General features: G+C 38.3%; 1 protein-coding gene across 3 annotated transcripts in view; it reads right to left on the reverse strand.

Moving 5' to 3' along the window:
* The window catches only part of LOC105060392 (alpha-mannosidase At3g26720), a 68096-nt gene extending 42367 nt beyond the window's left edge, over positions 1-25729 (reverse strand). Inside the window, exons 1-26 of one of the 3 annotated variants that reach the window (XM_010944067.3) lie at positions 25288-25724; positions 25113-25196; positions 24896-24984; positions 24477-24651; positions 23593-23712; positions 23358-23444; positions 23212-23283; positions 21932-22045; positions 20383-20483; positions 20201-20294; positions 19908-20075; positions 19721-19810; positions 18872-18937; positions 18719-18775; positions 15407-15626; positions 15171-15304; positions 14772-14840; positions 14600-14659; positions 14403-14474; positions 14243-14290; positions 13970-14089; positions 13700-13765; positions 13354-13466; positions 13141-13225; positions 12588-12698; positions 12429-12524 (exon numbers count right to left, since the gene is read on the reverse strand). In XM_010944067.3, coding sequence (XP_010942369.1) covers positions 12429-12524; positions 12588-12698; positions 13141-13225; positions 13354-13466; positions 13700-13765; positions 13970-14089; positions 14243-14290; positions 14403-14474; positions 14600-14659; positions 14772-14840; positions 15171-15304; positions 15407-15626; positions 18719-18775; positions 18872-18937; positions 19721-19810; positions 19908-20075; positions 20201-20294; positions 20383-20483; positions 21932-22045; positions 23212-23283; positions 23358-23444; positions 23593-23712; positions 24477-24651; positions 24896-24984; positions 25113-25196; positions 25288-25509 — 2733 coding nt within the window. In that variant the 5' untranslated portion in view covers positions 25510-25724. Of the gene's footprint in view, positions 1-12428; positions 12525-12587; positions 12699-13057; positions 13226-13353; positions 13467-13699; positions 13766-13969; positions 14090-14242; positions 14291-14402; positions 14475-14599; positions 14660-14771; positions 14841-15170; positions 15305-15406; positions 15627-18718; positions 18776-18871; positions 18938-19720; positions 19811-19907; positions 20076-20200; positions 20295-20382; positions 20484-21931; positions 22046-23211; positions 23284-23357; positions 23445-23592; positions 23713-24476; positions 24704-24895; positions 24985-25112; positions 25197-25287 lie in introns of those variants that run through there. The other 2 variants (XR_002163219.2, XM_029260533.2) reach the window with 2 other exon arrangements.
* Between the last annotated feature and the right edge of the window lie 352 nt (positions 25730-26081).

Consider the following 26081-nt stretch of genomic DNA (forward strand, 5'->3'; position numbering starts at 1 on the left):
TTGTAACATCGCATGGCTAATCTGACCTTCACATTCTCAGGGTACTGCAGGATATCAAACATCTTCTCCATCTCTCGAATCCATGTCTCTGCAGCCATAGGATTAGATCCACCCTCAAAAAGAGATTGGTTGAGCTTTCTGAATCTCTCATAGTATGACTCCATAGATGATGTAGGTCGAGGAACAGCTTGTGCCTGCTGCTGCTGCTGAATAAGCTGGGCCATCACCTAACATACACCAGCAATGTCCGCCTGAGTGGCCGGTGCATTAGGAGCCCGCTCAACTGGTTGATTGGCAGCTCTTCGCGACGTCAATCTTACTCCTCTTGTCCTAGTAGCCATATTGGCCAAGGTCTCGTCCTCCCTGTCGCTCATCATTTCCTAGTCAAATTTAGTATTAAAGAAATTTTATAACAAGGCAGAAGCATCGTTAATAAAATTTTATCCTTCTTTATTAAATCAGAATCTAACTATACATTGCCTAATTACCCACCGCCTAGGTTTTAAGTTCTATCCATGATTAAACCTATAGCTCTGATACCATAAAATGTCACGTCCCAAATCCGAGACATAATACAACCATACTACCGAGGGATAGGGCCCAACTATAACACAAAGCCAATATTCATCTTCTTACATATAATAACAGGTGCATCATAAATAAAAGGCAATAATAAAGTTCAATTCAAATATTTAATTTAACCAAACTGGTTCAGAGCATCTAAATCTAAGGGTAAATAATAACCCTAGCCTCCAAATTCATAACTACAATCTATAAACATAAACTGAATTCCTAAAACAAAATTTTCAAACTTGCTTCGCCAATCCCCAAGCCTGGATTTCCTTCATCGGTCCTATCCTTATTTCTCTATACATGAAAAAGAAAACAAAAGAATATGAACTACACTAGCCCAGTAAGTAGGATCTGTATTTTCTTACTGGATCAAGCATAAGTTTTCTATGATAATGCAACATTTAGCAAGTAATAGATATTATAAAAATAAATATTTCATAGAGTATATAATAAAACAAGTTATAAGCTCATCATGCATGCATAAATCATGTATATTTCACAATCATGAATCATAAATCATTTTTGTCATGTATTCATATCATGTTTCAAAACATTGCTCATAGATGTTCGTGCTAAGGTCACTATTATACCCGTGACAAGACCATATTTCTTAATCGACAGAGTTTTTGATTCATGTGCCAACTTTATTCCCACTAGCAGAGCCATGTTTCGTGTGGATGTTAGCTCTGGAATATCGATCTTCCCGAAAGAATTTGTTCATAACTGTGAAAACCCGACCCACTAAGCCAGTAAAAAAAAAAAAAAAGCAGAGCAGGAAGACTCTCGATCGGAGTCTTCCTCTTCCCCGATTCCGATCAAGAATCGGAGTCCTAGGGCCATTAAAAGACCCTAGGACGAGCTCTATAAGAACCCCCCTCCTCTCCTCTATGGGTAGATCCTTCAGTCACCGACGATTGCCGGAGATTTTTCTCCGATTCTCCCGTTTGAAGCCGCGACTCCTCGACCTGTGTTCGCCGCGATTTCACGCCGGTGGGGGTCACCGGAGGTTGTGGTAAGGTCTCCTTCCTCTCCCTCTCTTCTCTCCCTTCTTTCCAGTGCCTATGGGCACGATTGCCGACGACGGGTGTCGCCGGATTTTGCTAGAAAAGAAAACCCCTGTTTTCGCCTCCTCTTTTCTCCGATTTTCCGGCACCGACGGTCATCCCCGACCGCCGGTACGGGCCCTCCGAACTCGGGGGAAGGCCTCCCTTGCCGCCGGCCACGCCGGGCAAGGGGTGGCCGTGAACGGCCGACGTAGGGAATGGGGACATCTAGGTCCCCTGTTCCGGCCAAAGAAGGCCACGGGAGGGAAAAGAAAAAGAAAAAGAAAAGAAAAGGGAAAGAAAAGAAAAGAAAAAGGAAAAGAAGAAGAAAAAAGAAAAAAGAAAATGAAATGAAAAGAAAAAGAAAAAAAAAAGAAGAAGAAGAGGAAGAAGAAAAAGAAAAGAAAAAGAAAAATATATAGTCAAATAATAATAAATAATAATAATAATAATAATAATAATAATAAAAGAAAAGAAAAGAAGAAAAAGAAAAGAAAAGAAAATATATAAAATAATAAGAATAAAAATTAAAAAAAAAAAGAGAAAGTTTCTCTCATCCCTCTCTAAAGTCTTTCTCTCTCTAGAATTGGATTCGTTCTCTCTCTACTTTCTCCCTCTAAAAAAAAAAAAATTCTCTCCAAGAAATCCTATGAATCCCTTATTAGGCTATCTTCTCCACTTCTAGGGACCTACGACCTTAAATCGGTTTAGAGCCGAAGGGCGAGATTTATTGGACTGATCATCAAATCGATCATTTCTTTATATTATGTAATTTTATTAAATATATAAAATTTATTAATAATTTAATATTTTAAATAGGACTGTCTGATTCTTTTAAGGAAGATTAAAAGATCTCAGACGATCGAGGTAAGTGAATTTTAAGCTCCTTATTTATTTTGAAATGATCATGCTTTTATGTAAAGAATTGCTATTGATAAAATCATAATTTTTCATAAAATAAGGATCGGCATATGTGATATGAAAAAGCATGTTTTATTATGAGCATTGATTTCATGAATATGTCTTATAAAAATGGCATGATTATGAATTTCATTGTTTTTCTATTTATGTATATGTATGTTTTAAGAAAAAAAAAGATAAAATGATTTCAGAGGCTCTCAGATAGCTATGAATGAATCCCTTCGGGAAGGTCGACATCCGGAGCTAGCATCCACACGAAACATGGCCCTGCCAGCGGGTATAAAGTTGGCACATGAATTAAGAACTCTGTCGATTAAGAAACATGGCCCTGTCACGGGTATAATAGTGACCTTAGCACGAATGTCTGTGAGCAATGATTTGAAACATGACATGAATACATGATGAAAATGATTTACGATTCATAATTGTGAAATATACATGATTTATGCATGCATGATGAGCTTATAACTTGCTTTATTATATGCTCTATGAAATATTTATTTTTGCAATAATTATTATTTGCTAAATGATGCATTATCATAAAAAACTTATGCTTGATCCGATAAGGAAGCGGAAGTCTACTTATTGAGCTAGTGTAGCTCATATTCTTTTTGTTTTCTTTTTCATGTACAGAGAAATAAGACTAGGACCGAAGGAAAGAGAATCCAAGCTTGGAGATCAGCAAAGCAAGTTTAGAAATTTTGCTCTAGGAATTCAGTTTATGTTTATGAATTGTAGTCATTATGAATTTTAAGACTTGGATTATTTTATCTCTGGATTTAGATGCTCTGAACCAGTTTTGGTTTAATTAAATATTTGAATTGAACTTTATTATTATATTTATTTGAGATACACCTGTTATTATATTTAAGAAGATGAATTTTGGCTTCGTGTTATCGTGGGTCCATCCCTCGGTAGCATGGCCGTGTTATGTCCCGGGTTTGGGGCGTGACATTTTATGGTATCAGAGCAATAGGTTTAATCAAGGGTAGAACTTAAAAACTAACAGTGAGTAGTTAGGTTACGCATAATTAGACTCTGACCTAAATTATTAACTGTACTGTAACTCTATTATAAAATAACCTAATAATGATTGGCATTTGAATAGGAAGCGATGAGTGATAGGGAGGGCGAGACTTTGGCAAATATGGCCGCTAGGACAAGAGGAGCAAGAGGAGCAAGACTGACATCACGAGGAGCTGACAATCAACCAGCTGAGCGGACTCCTGACGCACCGGCCACACAGGCGGACATTGCTGGTGTATGTCAAGTGGTGGCTCAGCTTATCCAGCAGCAGGCACAGACTGCTCTTCGACCGACATTATCTATGGAGTCATACTACGAGAGATTCAGAAGGCTCAACCCACCTCTATTTGAGGGTGGATCTGATCCTATGGCTGCAGAGACATGGATTCGAGAGATGGAAAAGATGTTTGATGCCCTGCAATACCCTGAGAATGTGAAGGTCCGATTAGCCATTCCTATGTTAAAAGGAAATGCCGAGTTTTGGTGGACTGCAATAAAAGCTACCTATGGGAACAATGATGATCAGCTCACTTGGGAAGAATTCAAAGAGATATTTTATGATCAGTACTTTCCGAGGACAATGAGATTGGTAAAAGAAAATGAGTTTCTAACCTTAAAGCAAAAGGATGATATGACGGTGCTAGAATATGCTAACAAGTTTAATGAGCTAGGCCGCTTCTGCCCCCAACTTATGGAATTCAAAAGGAGTAAAGCTAACAGATTTGAACAAGGTCTAAGATATGGAATTCGATCCCGTCTGTCTTCTCATATTTTCAATAACTACAAGGACGTACTGGAGCGAGCTTTGAAAGTGGAATCTGAATTGAAAAGAGTAGAACTAGAAAGAGGAGATAAGAAGAGACCGAGATCAGTAGAAAATCTAAAGGATCAGTAGAAAAATTTCAAAATAATAACTCTGATAAGAAGAAAGAATCTTCATCCTGCTCCTACTGTGGAAAAAATCACAATGGACCTTGTCTCAAGAAGATTGGAGCATGCTTCTTATGTGGTGAAAAAGGACATATGGCTCGTGATTGTCCAAATAAGAAAAGAGATGACTCTAGATCTAACAAACCAGTTGATCAAAAACAAAAAGGAAACGCACGAGTGTTTACTTTAAACCAGCAGGAGGCCAATGCAAATGATCAAGTGGTGACAGGTATTATCCCAGTCAATTCTATTTATGCTCGTGTGTTATTCGATTCTGGCTCTTCACACTCTTTTATATCTCTCAAGTTTGCTACTTCTTTGAATTGTGTGCCTGAAAAACTAAATGAACCATTATATGTTAGCACACCTTTTAAAAATATTGTTGTTGCTGACATTATTTTCAAGAATTGCATAATCCAAATAGAAGAAAAAGAATTAGCAGCAGATTTGATTCAGCTAAATATGTATGATTTTGACGTTATTCTTGGAATGAACTGGTTATCTTCATACCATGTACATATTGATTGTTTTGGAAAAAAAATGGTATTTCAAATTCCAGATGAACCGCAATTCTTCTTTCAAGGCGAAGTTCATAATACGGAATCCAAACAACCTTTGGGTATTATCTCAATCATGAACGCAAGAAAAGCTTTAAGGAAATGATGCAAAGCATTTTTGGCCCATGTAATAGACGTCGAGAAGGAAAAGATAAAGCTGGATGATATCCCAATTGTCAAAGAATTTTCTGATATTTTTTCAGATGAACTATCCGGATTGCCCCCAGAGCGTGAAGTTGAATTTAAAATTGATATCACCCCACGAACCGGACCTATTTCGAAACCTCCTTATCGGATGGCTCCCGTAGAATTACGAGAATTAAAGGATCAACTGCAAGAATTTTTGAATAAAAAGTTTGTCCGACCAAGTACATCACCTTGGGGAGCTCCTGTGTTATTTGTGAAAAAGAAAGATGGGAGCATGCGTTTATGCATTGACTATCGGAAGTTGAACAAGGTAACCATAAAGAACAAGTATCCTCTTCCATGAATAGATGACTTATTTGATCAACTTCAGAGTGCTCAAGTTTTCTCCAAAATTGACTTACGATCAGGCTATCATCAATTAAGAATTAGAGATGAAGATGTACCTAAGACTGCATTTAGAACCAGATATGGCCATTATGAATTTTTAGTAATGCCTTTTGGACTAACCAATGCACCGGCTGCTTTTATGGATATGATGAACAGGATTTTCAAGCCATATCTGGATCAATTCGTTGTTGTTTTTATTGATGATATCCTAGTGTATTCTAAAAATATAGAGGAACATGAGAGACATCTGAGGATCGTGTTTCAGACCTTGAGAAAAGAGAAGCTCTTTGCCAAGCTTAGCAAGTGTGAATTCTGGTTGGATAGTGTTGTCTTCCTCGGCCATGTAATATCTAAGAAAGAAATCTCAGTCAATCCAAAGAAGATAGAAGCCGTGGTAAATTGGCCTCGTCCGACTAATGTGACGGAAGTTAGAAGCTTCTTAGGCTTGGCTGGTTATTATAGAAGATTCGTCAAAGGATTTTCCCAAATTGCAATTCTTCTGACTCGCTTAACTCAGAAACGAATAAAATTTGAATGGAGCAGTGAATGTGAGCAGAGTTTTCAAGATCTGAAGCAACGATTGATATCTGCCCCAGTTCTTACCCTACCATCTAATGAAGGAGGATTTGTCATTTATAGTGATGCTTCTAAGAAAGGATTAGGTTGTGTGTTGATGCAGAATGATAAGATCATAGCTTATGCTTCTCGACAATTAAAAGCCTATGAGCAGAATTATCCGACCCATGATTTGGAGTTAGCAGCTATTATTTTTGCTTTAAAGATTTGGCGATACTATTTATATGGGGAATCATATGAAATCTTTACTAATCATAAAAGCTTGAAATACTTATTTACTCAAAAAGAACTGAACATGAGGCAAAGAAGGTGGCTTGAACTATTAAAAGATTATGATCTAAATATTAAATATCACCCTGGAAAAGCTAATGTGGTGGCAGATGCACTTAGTAGGAAGTCCTCAGTGAATGTGATGACTCTGCTATCCTTTCAGCAACAAATTCTTAGGGATCTTGAAGATTTACAAATTGAAGTGACTTGTACTGATGTTAAGAATGTGTTAGCAAATTTAATGGTACAACCAACATTGATCGAACAGATAAAAGCGGTCGAACAAAGTGATATTCATTTATGTCAGATTAAGAAGGACATGGAGAAAGGATTACAAACTGAGTTTAGACTCCATACAGATGGAACTCTTTATTTTGGGAACAGATTATGTATACCAGGTGATCCTGAACTAAAAAAAGAAATTTTGGAAGAAGCCCATAAATCCCGTTTCTCTTTTCATCCCGGTAGTACAAAGAAATGTCCCCACCATGCTGTACCCAAGTGGCAGTTAATCCAATGTTTTTATAATGGGCTCTCTGAAAGACATCGACAAATGGTCGATGCATCATGCGGTGGGACATTTATGCTGAAAAGTGAGGATGAGGCATGGCAACTGTTTGAAATTTTAAGTGAAAATTCATTACATCATATGTCTGCCTCTATTAGAGATAAACCCATGTTAAACTCAAAAAGAGGTGGAATATATGAAGTAGGAAATGCCATAGATATCCATCAAAAGGTAGATGAACTGTCTCAAAAATTAGATCGTCTTCTAAATACTGGACAATCTCCGATTCCACCTAATCCAATCCAAGAAGTTTGTGCATTGTGTGCAAGTCCGAACCATTTTGTTAATGAATGCCCAGCCGCACCTCAATTTCCTGAGTTTGTGCACGAGCAGGTTCAGCAAGCTCAAGTCCAACAAGCTCGTAGACCAGGAAATGATCCATATTCGAACACTTATAACCCCGACTGGAGAAACCATCCAAATTTTTCCTGGAGACCACAACCAGTGGTTGGTCCTGCCACACCTCGACCTCAATATCAGGATCCAACATATAGGCATGGATCATACCATCAATTTCAAAATGCTCCTCAACCATCTACTACTGGTCACAGCTCAGCTTTTGAGGAAAAAGTTCTGAAAGCACTAGAACGATTAGAAGTCAACACTCAGATCCTTAACTCCCACACACAATCCATTGCTAAGCTAGAGACCCAAATAGGTCAACTAGCGACTGCATTCAGTAGGAGGGAAGAAGGAAAATTACCTAGCCAACCCGAGAGCAACCCAAGAGGGCAATTTGTGATTGAGAGTTATAATATCCCAGAAGCTTTTTCTGAACATGCCAAATCAATCATGACTCTGAGAAGTGGGAAGGTCATTGAACACACTAGTAAAACCAATGAGACCGACCCTAAACCTCTAACCGAATCCAAATCACCCAAGAACAAGGAGGACCTGAAAATAGAGAAGGAACCAACTGCACCGGAGACATCTTACTTGCCTAAAGCCCCATTTCCGGATGCCCTGAAAGCCCCTATTCCTGCAGATAAGAAGGGAGGAAAACTTGATGAGATGTTGGAATTGTTTAAGCAAGTCCAAATTAATCTTCCCCTTCTAGACGCAATCAAACAGGTCCCTGCTTATGCCAAATTTTTGAAGGATTTGTGCACCCAAAAACGTAAATCTAGATCACAAATCCCAAAGAAAATACGTCTCACTGAACAGGCTAGTTCTGTCTTCCAGCATGCCACTCCTCCGAAGCTTAAGGACCCAGGAGCCCCCATCATTTCCTGTGTTATAGGAGATTATCACATTGAAAAAGTTCTTCTGGATTTAGAGGCAAGTGTGAATCTTTTACCTAGTTCGGTGTATGAACTTTTTGGATTTGGAGAACTGAAACCCACATCAGTCACACTGCAGTTAGCCGACAGATCAATTAAGGAACCACGTGGAATGCTTGAGGATGTCTTGGTCAAGGTAGATGAGTTTTACTTTCCAGTTGATTTTCTGGTTCTCGATATGGAATTAAGTGGCAACCCCAGACAAATTCTCATTATCTTAGGACGACCCTTCCTAGCTACGGCAAATGCATGCATTAATTGTAGGACAGGAGTCATGGACGTATCGTTTGGGAATAAGAAACTAAGACTGAATGTGTTTGGTGCTTCCCAAGGACCATCAATGGATAGTTGCTTCGAAGTAGATACACTAGAAGATATTATAGAAGATGCAACACCCATAATTCTAGCACCAGACCCCTTAGATACTTGCTTGGCTCACTTTGGAGTGTATGACTTTAAGGGATATATGAAAGAAGTTAACATATTGTTGGATACACCACATGATAAAACCACTCCTCCATGGACAATCAAGTATGAGCCATTGCCCATCTTTTGTTGGTTTTATTGCATATGACGTCTGGCTGAAGACGTAAAACTTAGCGCTTTTTGGGAGGCAACCCAAATTTCTTCTATCTTGTTTTAACTGATCATCATTTTTTTTAAAGAATAAAGGACCACTCTGTATGGAAGAGTCTGTTAATAAACTTGACGTCTGGCTGAAGACATAAAACTTAGCGCTTGTTGGGAGGCAACCCAACGATTTCATATTTTTTTTACTTTACCGCAGCTGCAGGAATTTAGAACAAGAGCCTATTAATCAACGAAGCTATCTTCAACTTCCAAAGCAAAATTATCCCAGGTGCACTCTCTCCTTTTATTTTCTTTGCTTTCCTACTCCATTGAGGACAATGTAGATTAAGTTGGGGGGGAAGAAATTAATCAAATCCTCGAGTATGGTCAGAAATAATTAGTTTTGTGGATTCAAATTTTATTAGGCATCCTAATAAATGAATGATTAATGGTCAAGATAATTTTAGAGATATTGAGGAATAAATTATTAAGAAAACCCAATGAATGGTAGGGTTTAAACTAGATCAAATTTTAGGAGTGATTCTACAAACCCTCTTCTTACTGATCTCAATAAAGAATCTGCTTCATAAGAAATTGGGTGGAAAGATCGAGGTATGCAAAAAAAAAAAAAAAAAATTCTCCTTAAAAAAATTCTCCTTAAAAAAAAAAAAAAAAAAAACATTGGTTTCCTACTGAGTAACCGGGCCCTTTCGCCTAAGTAAGCATTGTGGTTCGCGTAAAAAGGTAGGCAATGTTATATAATAAAAAAAAAAAAATAATAATAATAATAATATATATATTAAGGAGACTAAATTGCAAGAAGATAATAAACCTCTTTCCCATTAAGTTAGAGGATTTAAAGAGTAAAGTGGGGAGTTGGTGAAAAAAAAGCTCTGAAATTTCTTTAGTTAATACTCAACCACTAATTGGGTCAAATTGATAATCCAATGAAATCTCTTTAATGGTCTGACCAAGTATCATCTAGCTTTTGGGATGCCTAACCTAATTTTTGATTCAAAACCGAGTCAGTACACAATGCTGATATATCTATTTTACTCGAGGACGAGCAAAATTCAAGTTGAGGGGTGTGATAAACACATAATTTAAGTCATTTAAAGCAGAAAATCATATTTAATTTATTTTATTTATTAAGAATTTGATGCTTTTTTTATGTTTTACAGGAAAGATGATCGCCGATACAAAGAGTCCGATTCATAGATCAAAAAGACTCAAGTTTGAAGAAATTTAGACTTAAAATAAAATTAAAATAAAAGAAAGACGCATCCGGTATTATAGAAAATGAAGATACTATGCAAGGAATCCAAAAGGATACAGATGTCATTGTAAAGAAACAAAAGTTTCTTTTTGGTATGTGAAAAGATGGTTCACGTTGATTTTCTCTGGGCGGTTTCACGTGAATTCAAAGGCTGGCTGGCGCTTGTTTCACATGAATTCAAAACAAAGTGGTGCGCGTGGACGTGCTGACGCGGGACGCGGTGTGGACGCGGGACGCGGCGTGGATGCGGGGACGGGCGCGGACGCGAGTGTGGGCGCACGGCAGACGAGTTCAAAATAAGGAAAAAAATAATATTTAGAAATGTTTTGAAAGATTTGTATTTTTTTAGTCCCACATCGGAAAATCATGTAAAACTCCTCCCCCCTAATATCTATAAAAAGGCTTTTGTACTCCCATTAGAGGGGGAGCCCAGAAATTCTTCTAGAGCCTTGCATAGAGGAATAGAAAGGGACTACTTCATGAGCAGCTAGGCTGGCAGTCTCGAGAGTGGAGAAGAAATTTTGTAACGACACAGAGATGGTTTATTGTTCTAAACTTTCCTGTATTTCTTTATATGCAATAAAGATTATGTTTTTTATTTAAATTGTCATGAGTTCTTTAATTGTTCTCATTTATATGTTTTTATTTATGCTTTCTTTTTAGATTAATATTAGGAATAGATTTTACTTTCCGGAGACGCGCCGTGATCTACGGATACGGGGCGTGCCGAGGAAAGAAGAGTTATTTACCCAATACTTTCCGGAGACGCGCCGTGATCTACAGGTACGGAGCGTGCCGAGGAAAGATAGGTATTTTTCCTAAGATTAATCGCATCCATTTAATTAAAAAAAAAAGAAAAAGAGATACAACTCTGCTAGTGCAAAGTGATTCAAAACTCCCAAGTTCTTTATTTTCTAATTACCTTAATTTTAAGATAATTTATTTTCTAAATCAAAAACAACGTTTCTTTCTTTTATCTTGCAATATCAACTTAGCCCAAGGTCCCTGAGGATACGATCTCGACTCATCCTACCTACGTAGTGAGTAGAGTTATTTTTGGTGCTATCAACGACTACGCATCACCTGACAAAATCTGGCAACACCAGTCACCGACAATCATGCTCACAAGTACGGAAAGGAAGGGAGAGAAGAGAGGAAGAGGAATCGCGCTTACCTCGAGCTCCGATGACCTCTCCAACGAGAAATCGAGGCGAGCACGATAAAAGGAGGCCACAACTTCAATCGAAAAAATCGAAGAGAAGGAGAGGGAGGAAGGCCGGTGGAGGATCTTAGGGAGAGGGAAGGCCAATTTATAGAGTGCCCTAGGACCTATGGTGGTCCTAGGACTCCTAATCCAAGCAGCCTCGTCGGAGAAGAAGATTCCTATATCCAATTTTTTTCCTCCCTTTTTTTTTCGTTGGGCTTCTGGGCTGGGCTTAAGGCCCATGGACCAGATATTACAAAAATACAATATGATTCAAGACCTTTGCCATTATGATGGTCCGATATTCGCATTATGGGACTATATTTCTCTTTTTGCATAACTAAAACCCAAACATTTGCATTCATTTAACAATCAATTTGCAGAAAAGTGGTCAACAACCTAGATAACCACGATACTTCTATAAAGTCCAAAAGTAATCTAAGAGAACCATATTAAGTAAATAGAGGTCAGAAATCTCTGGTGGTTGGATAGATGCGAAATACAAAAATAAGATATTGAGAAATCCACCGGAGAAGTCTTCCCTCTTAGGAAAGACATTTGCAAGGTATCCTCTGACCTCCGCTCACCATGCGAATATGACAAAGATCACCCATAAAAGTATATTATACAGTTTGTCTATAAAAGGTTCGCTGTCTCGATACTGGACCCCTAACTAGTACCATCTTATACATTGTCACTATGTGGTTCGGTATGGTACAAGAAGCATACAAGTATTGGTACGAGAAGCAAATGAGTTTTGGTATGGTACAAGGCAGCATATTGGTTCAGTATTGGTACGATATGCCTGCATGGTACGGCGAACCTTGAATTCTATGATTTTACAGATGTTCCTACTTTGCTAGAATTCAACACAAATAGACCCAAACCTGCAAACTGCAGCTATAGAACGGCATCAGCGACTGGTGTTGGCTTAGCGGTCCTTAGAGAGTAATGGATGAGCAAATTAAAATCAAAATTACATGACGAAAAGAACTTCAGATACATTTCTTATATATGTGCTTCCTGTGCTTCCTTAATTTCATTTATTAGTGCATTAACTATGGTGTTGGAAAGGTCCCTTTTGGAGAAGAGACAAATACCTGGAGGGTGATCAGTGCAACATTATCTGGCAAGCTGTAGGAGGAATCCAATGCTGAGAATTTTGGAACGTGTGAACTTGTCCAGTTACCTCCATCCTGGAAATGCAAATGACGCATCAGAGTAACATTTTGGCAAGACATAACGATGCAAAAATTTACCTGTTCTGAGAATGCTAGAAGAAGAGGAGAATATATCTCCTGGCCAAAGGACCGACGCCACTTAGCTCCCTGACCTAATGGATCAACTCTAAGATAAAATTTTCCTTGAACCTGTTCAGAGGAAGGAAAAAAAATATTGAACTGCACATGCACTGCAAAGGTTTTAAACTTAGCAAAAATATCCCAATTAAGATAATAAATTCATGGTGTATTCATTCCAAAATGACAAAGTTGCAAACGCACACCAAATTAGTCAGAAAAAATAATGTGTTATGGCACATATGTGCTCTCAAACTAGCAGTCATTTATACAATAATACAGTAATTTGCTTCTTTGAGAACCGATGCTCAAAGAAGGCTGATGTGTTTTTCATCCTTTGAGCTTTTTCTTCTCTCTTAAAACTGGCTGTTGTTATAAAGAAAATTCATGAGCTCTAAGACTGCATGTGGAATAACTATGCTTGTACTCACACCCATTAGCTCAAATATAATTCAGCACAGCAAGGGTGAATCCCAGCATGAAGGAGTTATTTCTTTGGAGCAGAAAAACATACTGTCAGTCCTTCGCACTTGTCATTGACACACACTGTTTCATTAAGTGCCTCATCAACACCTCGACCATCATCATGAATCAATCTCCTATACCATCAGAAGAAATAAAGCCAGTGAAGTTCCAGATCAGTGTCACATAAAAGAAGCAATTATGATATATATTGAAGGTAAAACACACACTATATGAAATAATCAGAGTAGTCAGAGGAATATACCTGTGGAGCATCAACTCTATTTGTCCATCAAGTATGCTAGAGCCCCCCACCGAACGGTCTACCAGAACTGAAAGTTCCATGCTATTATCCTCCATGTAAATTCCAAGATTAATCTGAAATAACATAATACATCTTATTTGCATCTTTTTCTAGGAATTAGCCAAGTCAGACGACTAAGTGACTAAGTTGGGAAGTTCCACTAATGGGAATACCGAAATATCTGTTTCTTACATGTATTCCAGCTAAGATTTTAAAAGCACTATGGGCTTGACAATTTTCTCCATGTGAACATCAGCTACTTTCAGAAATGCATGTATAAAATTTTAACTTATAATTGAAAACTTACAGGGTAATAATTTCCAGCAACAGGTTGGTTAACCTGTAATTCCCAGTCTGATCTATAATCTCGAATCTGCAAATGTTGGAACATATTATGCTGTTAAAAGAAGGATCCATATAATATATAAGAACACTATAATCCCTGCCCCAGTGTTTGATAATTCAACCAAATATAAGCATTAAATATAAAGTACAGTATAATGTACTGAACCTTAAGAGGCAACAAATAGCTTCCATTTCTAGCTAACTTACTGAGGTCGGATCTAATGAAGCATACTCTTTTAATAAAATCACGCCCATTGGAATCTGTTAAGAATGTCTTGTTGGTCATCATGGTTGTTGTAATCTGAGTGGTTACTTCTTTCCCCATTCCATCGTTAACGGGTATGGGTCCTACCTACAGTGAATAATACATACATTTCATAAGCATTCAGGTTTATAAGCAACAGAAACAAAAAAACCCAAGCGTGGAGACCTAATCATATGCCAACTTCATTCAAAGAAAAGGATATTAACATCATACACCAAAATTTTCAGAGAATGTGCTTACTGTAAACTCAACTTCTGTATGCTCCTTTCCCTTGTAAACTCTGGTAACCTGCACATCTAGTAATGATCATATGAACATGGTGGGCATTCCAAGATATAATGTCTTGATAGTAAATAGGGCACAAAAAAAAAAAAACAATTTTTCTTTAGAATGAGATCACCTGATATATCCATGGATTGATACGTTGATGCACCTCATCTAATATAGGTCCTTGCAGAATTGTCAAAGGCACCTTGATACAGCAGATAACATTAACAAAAGACAGCTTAATGAAAATGGAAGATTTCAAGGCTTCTTTCGCAATAATCATAGGTCCTCTCTTCCAATAACCCAACTGTTTAAGAGAGAATTAGGTACCTGCCCTTCAGGCTTCAAGGGAAATGAACCATTTGGGCGAAATATATATGCACCAGATGCCTCCAACAAGCAAAACAAACTTTTAGATCTAGCTTACACACATTGAAGAAACTTAGTACAAACTTCAGTAAATATAATCGCCAGGATCATGGCCCAAAACAAGTGAATATACCGGAAGGTCACTGACAATTTTGTCATAGCCAGCATAAAAACTGTATGACTGCTCAATGTTTGCTTTCACCTTGGAGAAAGAAGTAGTTAGACATAAATGAGGTTAGCACAACCAAGCTCGACCATGTAGAAATAAAACAAAATAACATAAATAATAATTGTAAATAATAACAGTTCCCTAAAATAATCTCTCAAAAAATACAAGACTAACAAGCTGCTACACATAACTTGTGATTTCACCATGCAGACTTTGATATTAGCAAAATCTAGAAAAGCAATGTTCTGCTATAGAATATTTAGAGAGAATAGGCACCTACAAATATGAGGAAGCAAGCAGTTTCAAAAAGATAAATATATCTTATAAGTTATGACACTTAAAGATGCCTATTTAAAAGCATACCAAGTTTCTGCTATTAAAATAATGCGATAATCTTCCCTCATCCAAATTATAGAGAAGCTTTAGATGTCCTTGCCCAACTTCTACACTGCTATTCTTACTCCCTTGTGATGAGTACAGTGAAGACATGGCAGCAACTGCAATAGCATTTATCTATCAGCAAAGTAACCATTTCTTTCATTCCACAAATCCAGGTTATAAATCACAACAAACAACAACCAAGCAAACTGACAAGTCACCTGTCTGTTTTGCATTTGAAACAAAGTAAGTGTTGAAACCAAGAGGTGGTACAGACACTGGAAATGCAAGCCAAAATTTAGGTGTAACACGTGGGGATATGCCTAGATATGCCTTGACATACTGATTTCTTATATTGACCGAAGTATTGGCCAAAGGTAAAAGCTGTGACTCAGTTTCTCTTCCTTCAGAATCATGAACAACAACAGATTCACTGACAACCTGCAGCAGGTTTCATATGAACTTTATAAAAAAAAAAATCAATGAAGAAAGAAAAGCAAGTAATTCCAAAATACCAAATAAATATTATTTTATTTCACCAAGGAAACAAAAAAGCAAGTGGTTATGTCTCCAACTAAGAAGCATGAACATGAATAGGAGATACATGTATGATGCGATATGGAACACTGATATGGCAACTCTCAAAAAAGTAGAATATGATATGACTACGACACAACAATAAATATGTAATTTTCACATACATGCAAAAAGTATCTTCAAGGCATAATAAGCTACCAAAATAATATAGCTTGTACCCCATTTCGGGCCACGTTGAACCGCACTAGTGGCCGATTGGGAAGGTTCTGGTGTTCGAAGCGAGAAACCGGCGAGGGTGACAGGGAGAAGGAAAAAGAGGAACAGAGAGAAGGGGGTCAGAAGAAGAGGAAGAAGGAGAGAGGGTTTCCAGAGGTTATCGGAGAGCAGCCGAGCTTGCAACACGACTGTCCAGCTCAACAGAAAATGGAGGGTAGAGGGAGAGGAGAGGGAGAGAAAGAGAAGGTCGTTGGAGGACGGATGAGACCGTCGGAGTACCTGCCGCTGAGGCCAGTGAAGGCCAGAGGAGGGGCTCCACCCTCCTCCTAATTGAAATAGGTATCAAAGCCCCTATTTTGTACTTTTTTATTCGTGATTTATTGAGTGAAGTTGGCAAAGTTGCCAACTTCAACCAAAAATGTCCCCTCTAAAAAAAAAAGAAAAAAAAAAGAAAAAGCAATGAGGTTGGCAACAGTTGCCGACTTCACTTGATAAATCACAAAAAAATAATGAAATAGAGAACAAAGCCCCTACTTCGATTGGGAGGTGGGCAGAGCACCTCATCCGGCTTTCATCGAATTTAGTGGCATGCTCAGCGGATCATTGGCCCTCCGGAGGCCTCATCTCCCACTCCCTCTCCTTCCCTCCCTACATCCTTTGGCTTCCACCAAGCTCAATAGTGACACAGCAAGCTCGACTGCCATTCGGCAACTCCGAAGGCCCTCTCTCCCTCTCCCTCTCTTTCCCTCCCCCTCTCTCTTCCTCTCCCTTCTCCCTTTGCCCTCTCTGCATCGGTTTGAGCCTAGTACAAAATGGTACACGGGCAAAACAAATCATACCGCTGACCGATTGGTCCAGACTTCAATACCAGCACAATGAACTTTGATTCGTAGTTTCTAATGTTAGTATGTGCTTCCATAAACTCATCATCTAGTCATAGTCCAAATCAATAGATCACAATCCACACTCCAAAGTTGAGTAGCAATATCATAAACTCCAAAATTAACCATTCTTTGTCAAAAGATTTATATTGATAAAAAAGAAAGTAAAAAGCTTTCCCTTTATTTTTAAGGTTTTTTCAGAAGTATCCAAGTGTATTTAGGAAGTATCTAGAGTGCTTTTTTAGTTTTGAAAAATAAGTTACCTATAGCTTGCTTGGCATTGCTTTTATTTCTTATTTATTTTTTTAAAAACAAAATCACATAAATCGAGACAAAATATGTTTGATGCTATTATTCTATTTTCTATTTTCAAAAGTTATATTATTATTTCTAAAAAATAAAATAACTAATTCTTAATTTCACTATTTTTAAAATAAGAAACTCATATTTTTACCAGAAACGTTAATACCACCTTCATTGCCACTACCATCGTCTCCATTATCACCTCCACCCCCAGCAACAACCATTCACCATCATCACCGCCATGGCTATCATTGTCATTTCCACCACCACCATCACCATTGCCATCACATCTCCAACACTACCACTACTGCCATTTCCACCACCACCACCACCGTCATAATCACTACTACCACCACCTTCACCAACTCCACCATACCACTATGACCATGACCTCTAATACACCAACCATCATCATCACTATCATGCCACACCATCAACACTAGCACAGCCCTCCCTTACATCACTATCACATCACTAGCATTCACACCGCTGCTACCACCACCACCACTTCGAACACCATGTCTCCCCACCACCATCACCGCTTCAACCATTGTCATCATGTTTATATTTTTTAAAAAATAACTAACCAAATATATCTATATTTTTAAAAATTTAGATAGAAATAAAATTTCTATTTCTATTTCTAAAAACAAGAAAATGAAAGTAATGCCACATGGCCCGCTAGTGCAAGTCTTAGGCAGGTATCCTAAAAGCATATAACAAGTCTCGCTATCCAATATGTATTCGACACATAAACAATGTGTGATTTGAAGCGTCTATGCTTCCTAGTCTCCCAATAAATACAATCATACATGCAAACATACTTGGGAGAAGAAAAAGAGCAACCAGATAGTGCCTTGAAAAAGAGTGTGCTTCATTTCATTAGACTTAGTCTTCTCCTTGCTTTACCTATACCTAGACTCTATTCAAGAACCCAAGCAGTGAAATCTTGGGCATTGCTCATGGTTGATGAGCTTAAACTACTTAGTTAACCAGGTAGGTCTCCCTTATGATCAATTGAATGTCTTAAATTGTTAATAGTTAACCAGGTAGGACTCTATTCAAAGAGTGTGCCTTCACCTTGAATTTAGGACCGAATTATAGAGAGCCACTTGAATAGGAGCTAGCTGTAAAACATTCTTTGCATACTTTGATTGATAATATATTGATAAACAAAACTGGCAATATAGAGGTCCAAACTAATGGCATCGTACACCATATTAAGAACTTCTTATATGTGAGGTTGCAAGGTCTAACCTCATGGCAAAGGAAACATGCTGTTTACCAGATTAAGAACTTTTTAGCATGAATTATCTTACTTAAGAACCTTCAATGTGAAGGGAATTGTAAATTGGATGAGAGGAGTTAATATTACAAGGTCAATGTTCTTTTTTATCATACACAGGTCAAAGATATGTTATTCAAATTTGACTAGGTCGGATCATATGAATAAACACTAGTGAAGAGATAATTCAATCAATGTGCAAGTTTAGTTTTTTATAAGCATGTAGTATACTCACACAAGAAAAAAATCAAAATAATAATAAAAGCTCTATCAAAAAGCACCAGGATGAGTAACACAATGAATATACATACAGGTATGCGGATCACGTCCTCCCGTTTCCATCCAAGAGAATTGTAGACAAGAACAACCTGAAATTTTGAAGGTTTACCAAATATATGTGTGAACCCCAAACAGGAAAGTCACTAGAAGAAATGAAGCATGAAATATGTGGAATTAGATCTTACCAAGCTTTTACCAGTAGATAAGTCTAGTTCAGATGGAGGACAGTAACTTATGTTGAGAAGAGGACACTGAAAGTTGAGAAAAAACTCATATTAAGATTCAAGAAATTGATAAAGACAAATTTGCACTCAAGTTTTCCCATAATGTAGAAAAAACAAATCAGTAATATATAATCAGGGAGTCCACAATTCATGTGAGAAATGGGAAAACAGAAAATCCTATGTCAGAGCAAAGAGGAAAAAGATTCAGATATGTTTCATCCCCACCAGAATGGCATGGTTCACTGATTTACTCAGTAGACATAATTTGAGTGTATTATTTCAAAAAATGGCATAAATTATTTTTTTTTTTTTTTGAAAAGACATCACCTCATACAACCATAATATTGCAGCAACTTATATGCTAATATGCCTATATTATCTGTCTCCCTAAAAGCTAAGGTCTGTAGAATAAAGAAAGCAGTCTGCATAGCTGCAGTTAGCATAACAGGTAATTTCATAAGGAATGGTTTTATGCTTGCAAAAACACTGGATCACTGCAAATGCAAACTCTGACCTTAACAATAATGTAAATAGCATGCATCCTTGATAGTTACATAAACAGATCGTTGAGGGGTGGAAAATCATTGTATCTGGCCAGGAAAATCATCTCCAGACATCCATTGATAATGAAACTTAAATTCAATAAAGCAGCTTTTTGCTACAATAGATCATGTCAGGAAGTCAGCACTACAATCATTATCCTAAAGTAGTTTATTGTTATTATGAGTTGGACAATAAACATATATGCAGATAATTTCATGAATCATTTGAAGCTGTAGCATATGTACAGAACCAATCATTTATTTTTACCTGTTCGAACTCTGTTTTTGGGTTGCAAGACCCTGATTTTGAGTCTGAACTTGTCAAACAAGCAAGTGAAGATTCAACTAACTTCTCAGCCTACAAATAATGTCCAAGTATCAACGTGGTTTTCTATCTCAGAAGGGAGATGTGGAAGAAATATCAGATTATGATAAGAATAAACTCAATTTATCACCTCTGCATAGCCTATTGATAATCGTTTGGCATAATCATTTGCCACATGCTGCTTTTCTGTTCCAGTAACTGCATCATGATGTTGAACAAGAGCTAAAGCATCAGCCAGACTGTCAGTTGTTGGGCCCGAACTATCTCTTCCTTTGAGAAATTCCAATTGCCTAGCTGCCTGATGTTACATGATGCATATAAACAGAGAAATAATGACCAATAAATATATTCAAAAATATATAAACTGCAAAGAACTGTAAATGCTTTAATGCTTAATAGGCATAGAAATGAAGAATAGCCTACCAGATAGTAAGCACTCATTGTTCTTACATAGCCTTTTAAAGCAGGCCTGCTTGTGAAGTACCCTGTCCAATATGCATTTGGATTATCTGCGTATCTGAGAATATAAACATTAGTTATCGCTATAGATGCATCAGAACTCTAGATAAATGATAGCACCTACACATTCCAAATATTTAACTCACGGGAAGAAGTCATCAGTCTTGAGAGGCCAAGACTCATTTGCTGCATACTTTGCATCAGTGTAAATGGATGGTGTCGAATACAAGGCATTGACCCGCCCATCCTTAAGTGCAGAGAAACAGTACCTCAGTACGAGATAACTAATTCCAGATTTTCCAAAGGTAAAGGATATAACTATGAAAGCTCAAAAATTCAATGTAGTCAGCCTGATAATCAAATGAAAATAATATTCCAGGCCATGTATGTATGACCCTCCTTTCAACAGACCAGACATTCGACAGTATACATTCTCAATGCCACTGGTATACATTCTCAATGCCACTAGAACCTTAGAGGTTACAAAGACAGAAAGGGCAGAGAAAAGTAGTCAAAGGGTATCGTGGAAGTCACCTACAAAAGGAATGGTGTTGGCTTTGCTTGCCAACTAAAGGTAGGTGAATATGTACTTAAGAAACATGTCCAAATAAGTTGCTTATGGGATACAGGATCTTGACAACTTCAATCAAAATCACTTAAAAGCATACAAGCCATTTTTCTTATTACATAAAATTCTGGGATAATTTTAAGATTTGCACCATAGTATTTTTCAAAACACAAAGGAAAAATTTGCTAGTGAAGGGGGGAAGAGAAATTTTTTCAAACATAAAACCCTTTTGCTAGAAGCTTCAAACATGTACTAATGCATCAATCATGGTTAGCCAAACTATCCGGAACCATTTGGTTCGGGGGCATGCTGAACCATGCTGGTGGTTGACCGGGATGGTTCCGGCATTCAAAACAAGTAACCGGCGAGGAGTAGAGGGAGAAGGAAAGAGAGGAAGAGAGAAAAAGGGGGAGGAAAAGAGAGGGAGAGGGAGAGAGGACCTCTAGAGGGTAGCTAAACTCACTGTGCCGCTACAGAGCTCAGTGGAAGTTGGAGAAGGGTGGAGGGAGGGAAGAGAGGGAGAGGAAGAGGAGGCCTCTAGAGTGCCGGCAAGGCTGCTATGTCTGTTATCGAGGCCAATGAAATGCCAAAGGAGGGGCTCCGCCCTCCTCTCGATTGAAATAGGGGCTTTGACCCCTCTTTCTTTTTCTTTTTTCTTTTTTTTTTTTTTTGTGGTTTATTGAGTGATGTGGGCACCTATTGCCAACTTCACCAGTTTTTCCTCTTTTTTTGGATGTGTTTCAATCGAGAGGAGATTGGAGCACCTCCTTTGGCCTTCACTGGCCTTGACAATAGGTGCAGCAGCCTTGCCAGTACTTTGAAGGCCTCCTCTTCCTCTCCCTCTCCTTCTTCCCTCCATCCTCCTTCGGCTCCCACTGAGCTCGACAGCAGCGCAACGAGCTTGGCTGCCATCTGATGGCCCTCAGAGGCCCTCTCTCTCTCCCCCCTCTCCTTCTTTCTCTTCCATTGTCCCTCCACCCTCTCTCTGTGTCGGTTCAGGCCCGATACAAAACGGCATGGAAGGTGTACCGAACCATACTGTCGACCAAACGGTCCAAACTCCAACACCAATACAACAAACCTTGGCATCAATAGTATTTAGAAAATGCCCCTGTAAAAAAAATTACCTTGTTGACATAATGAATGAATTTATCCAACTGCCTGAACCATGAAGTTGCATATTGATATTTAAAATCCGTCCCCATGGTAAACATGATATGATTTGTTCGAGTAACATTTGCCTGCAAAGAAATGCAACTTCTTACAAAATTTCTCATTTAATGGTTGCATGGTATAATAAAACAATTTCAAGGAACCTAGACCAACTACAGAATCAATATATATTGCACTTGAAAGCAATATTTGCCTAGTGTACCTCAAAATGTAACATACATGTAAAGAGACAAGGAGTTTGGGAGTTGCCAATGCTTCATGCTCTAAAGACCCAAAATATTAGCACTTCTATAAAATGCAAATGCAGATGGATGCACACACACACACACACACATATATATATATATAGTTGCAAGGATGCGCTGGTTGGCACCCCTCTTCTCCAAGCCACCACTTAGAAGAGTCTTTGATGTGAAACTACAAGGTGGCATTCCCACCATACTTCTCCAATTTTTTTCTTTTTTAAAACAAAAAAAAAAAAAGAAAGGAAGGAAGGAAGGAAGACCCAAAACATTAGCACTTCTATAAAATGCAAATGCACATGCATGCATGTATGTATGTATATGCATATCAGTATTTGCATGTAAAGTTTCATCCTAAATTGTATCATTGCAACCAACACCACTAGGATCCATTGGTTGGCACCCCTCTCCTCCAAGCCACCACTAGGGAGAGGGACGGAGGAGATCAGGAATAACAACCATGACCTATAACATATAAATTACAAAACCTAAAATCACATGTTTCAGATGTTCTAGAATTCAGGCAATGTCACTTGCAGTTGAGTGCCCTTGAAAACTAGCAATAATTGTTGCAACTAGACACAACACTCCATTATCCAAATGCGATGGAATGTCATGTTGTCTCCAGCTTCAGAAAACATTGACACTGAAAGTTATCAAGTATCCACATAACTTCAGTTCTCGACAAACAAGAGATTCCATGCCACTGCTGATCATGCCACCACTTAAAAGCATCATACTGGAACTTTCAATTGTTTCATACAATTATGCAGAAACATAACAGCAATTCACACTTAAACTACTAAAAGGAAACAGAACCATGTTCTTAAAAATATATTAAGACAGATAATAAGATTCCACAGAGAATAGCCAAATAATAAGCCTGTACAAGCATTGTAATGAACTTAGGGACCCACATAACTTTGGACTCTCAGAGTGGAAAAGAAAATGGGGATATGAACTAAAACTATCAAGCTGAAAAATCTGTCTACCTGTGCTATAGCCGCAGCTACAAAATCATTCACCCGTTCTTCGACGTTATAATCAAACAAAAGTACATCATCCTTCACCAAAAAGGACACGAAGTCAGTCTACAAGCATGTATTCAAAACATTTAAGGAACTTGCAAAAGAATCACCTGAATAACAGGAGATACATCATTAACTTCAAAATAAAAATCACCAGGGGGAGGCTCATAGTTCTTGGGAAATATGCCAGTGAAAATCTAAAATGAAATAAGAAATATGTCAGATAGCATAGTTTAAAAAACAAAGTGGTGTATGAATAGAATAATGCTGACACTAATCATGTTCCCAACTAACATGTATCCCATGAGACAAGCATCAAAAGGTTGTACGGAACAGGATACTCACATCTGCAGATGAACCAAGGGTCTTAGACCCCTGCCATACAACCTCAAGACTCTTCAGGTCTTTCCTCTTTTCCCGGTCTTGGTAATCAATACGTGCAAAATAAAGAGCATCAAAACCAACCTACAGATTGTAAGAAGACTTCAACAATCCACTCATGAGCAGCTGGAAAAAAAGAAGCATATTCGAAATATAGAAAAGAAATACATTTTCAGAGCACAAGGATGCAATAAATACATCACTTGATGTGAAATACTGCTGTTGAACTAAAGGGATGCAATGGAAGGATATATAATTTGATAGAAGTGATAGAAACAAGTAAAATGGTGAAGAACATATTACAAGGACTAAAGCAATTGAGGGGAAGATGAAAGAAGACCAATCTAAGTAATAAACAGAGAAAATGAGCAAAGCCACATTTACACCCACCAATTGATGAACAAGCAGCTCACATGCCTTTCTTATGCAGTGTATGAAGGTCTTTCTTCAGCTTACAAATCAAACATTTACAGCCAAAGATATTAATTTGTCAGCTAATTTTCTTCAATAATGATCAGTCCAGTGGGCTTAACCAATTACCGAAAACAACATTTTTCCTCCATTAAAGCAGAAAGTAACAGCCATACAGATCAGTACCACATGTTCTGGATCACAAACTATGATCTAGATACAACAAACACCAGGTATTAGGAAAAAGAAAACCAAGAGACTGGTCAAAAGACTATTAGCATTGAATATTTTTCTCTTAGCAGATGTTGTGCACAAATATTGTCAACTTGATCTTTATCATTGAATGATGAGCTTTATAATAGAAACCCAATGCATTAGACATTAAACCTTACATCCTTCACGAACCCACAGGAGAGAGAGAGAGAGAGAGAGAGCACCTCTGCGCTAAGTAAGTAAGCATTCACAGCCGAATGTCCAAATGGATCTATCTGCCAACCAATCCTCGGAGTCTGACCAAACTCTTGCTTGATGAATCGGTGCCCAAGGGTTGTCTGATCAATCATATCGATGTAATGCACCGCTGCCTCATCATGCATGCACATACCCCCATTTCTTCAATACCAAAAATTACACCACGTTTTATTTTTTAAAAGAGTAACTTTATCTGCAGCAAATAATCATGAAATAAACAGAAAATCTCTATGCTCATGAAATGCAGTTCACTTGAAAAAGTCTAAAAAATGAATGCAAAAATTATGTAAACAAGAACATTAATATTATGGACAGTACTTTGATGAGCTAATTTACTGCAATTAATGTTCAATAATATAATTACTATAAGTGAGCGAGAATTTACATGAATTCTAATTGACCAGAGCTGACAAGTTCCTTGACCATCTTCTTAATCGCATCGCTCTGCTGCCTCCACCATCGCTGGAAGAACGCCTGCAATCACTCCAAATCAAGACCTTAATCCACTTAAAAATCCAAAGCCCTAATCCCAACAGACAACTCCAACTCAAATCAACACTCCCCAACCAAACCCAGATCAAAGAACAGAACTCCGAACGGACCATTTCCGCATAGATGAACCTCCGATTCTTGTCCGCCAGAAGCGCCGTCACCATCGAATCCAAAACATTCTGCACGCAAGCCCCCTACCCATGAAAAAAAAAAACCAAAAATCAGTAACAATTCCGGGAAGGAAAATGGTGAATGAATTTGTGGTAGAGGAGAGGGGAAATAGACCTGGATGGAGTTGTTAGAGCCGACGTAGTACTGGTCAACGGTCTTGAGCCAGCCGACATCGTCGTGCGAGTGGGCGACGAGGTGGACGTTCAGCTTATCAGGGACGATCCTTTGAGTGGTATTGTAGGCAACGTACTTGGACTCCACCTGACAGCAGATTCCGACGAGGAGGAAAAGGACGAAAAGAAGGAGAGGACGACGGTGTACGAGGTTGATCGCCATGTTTTCAGCTCAAGGTGGAGTGGGGAAGGCGGCGGCGGAAGCGGAGGGAGTTCTCAGGGCCACATTCAATGTCGATGGGCGGCGGTGGAGGGCGGAGAACCGGCACACAGAGAGAGAGAGAGAAAACAGTGCAGAGCTTTCGATTGTTAGAGTTTCATGGATTGGCTTCCGCCTCTTTGCAGGGATGGAGACGTCAGTGGAGGCTCAGAGTGAAGCCTTCTATCTGAGTTCTGGTGTTCCTCGAGTTTAAGATGACTATGGGAGAACTATGACGGTGGATGAGGCAAATAAGTAGAACGCACCTGACTCTGAAGGGGTGTTGGATAGTTTGTAACTTAATGCTGCCAGGTAGAAAGTGATTCTTTGTTTAAGTTGTTCTGGAGGGGTGTTGGATGCATGACGATGGGTTGGATAAGGTGCGCTTTAGCGGGAGGGCTTGGTTATAACGGGTTTACTGCTTTAGACGATGCCATTTTTTAAATTGTACCAAAAATGAAGACGATGCCTTGTATTATCACGTGTCCATATTCGTGTAACATCTTAAAAATATGAACTCTTTTCCTAAATAATAT

This window comes from Elaeis guineensis, chromosome 1 (genome assembly GCF_000442705.2).
Source record: "Elaeis guineensis isolate ETL-2024a chromosome 1, EG11, whole genome shotgun sequence".
In the NCBI taxonomy this organism is placed as follows: domain Eukaryota; kingdom Viridiplantae; phylum Streptophyta; class Magnoliopsida; order Arecales; family Arecaceae; genus Elaeis; species Elaeis guineensis.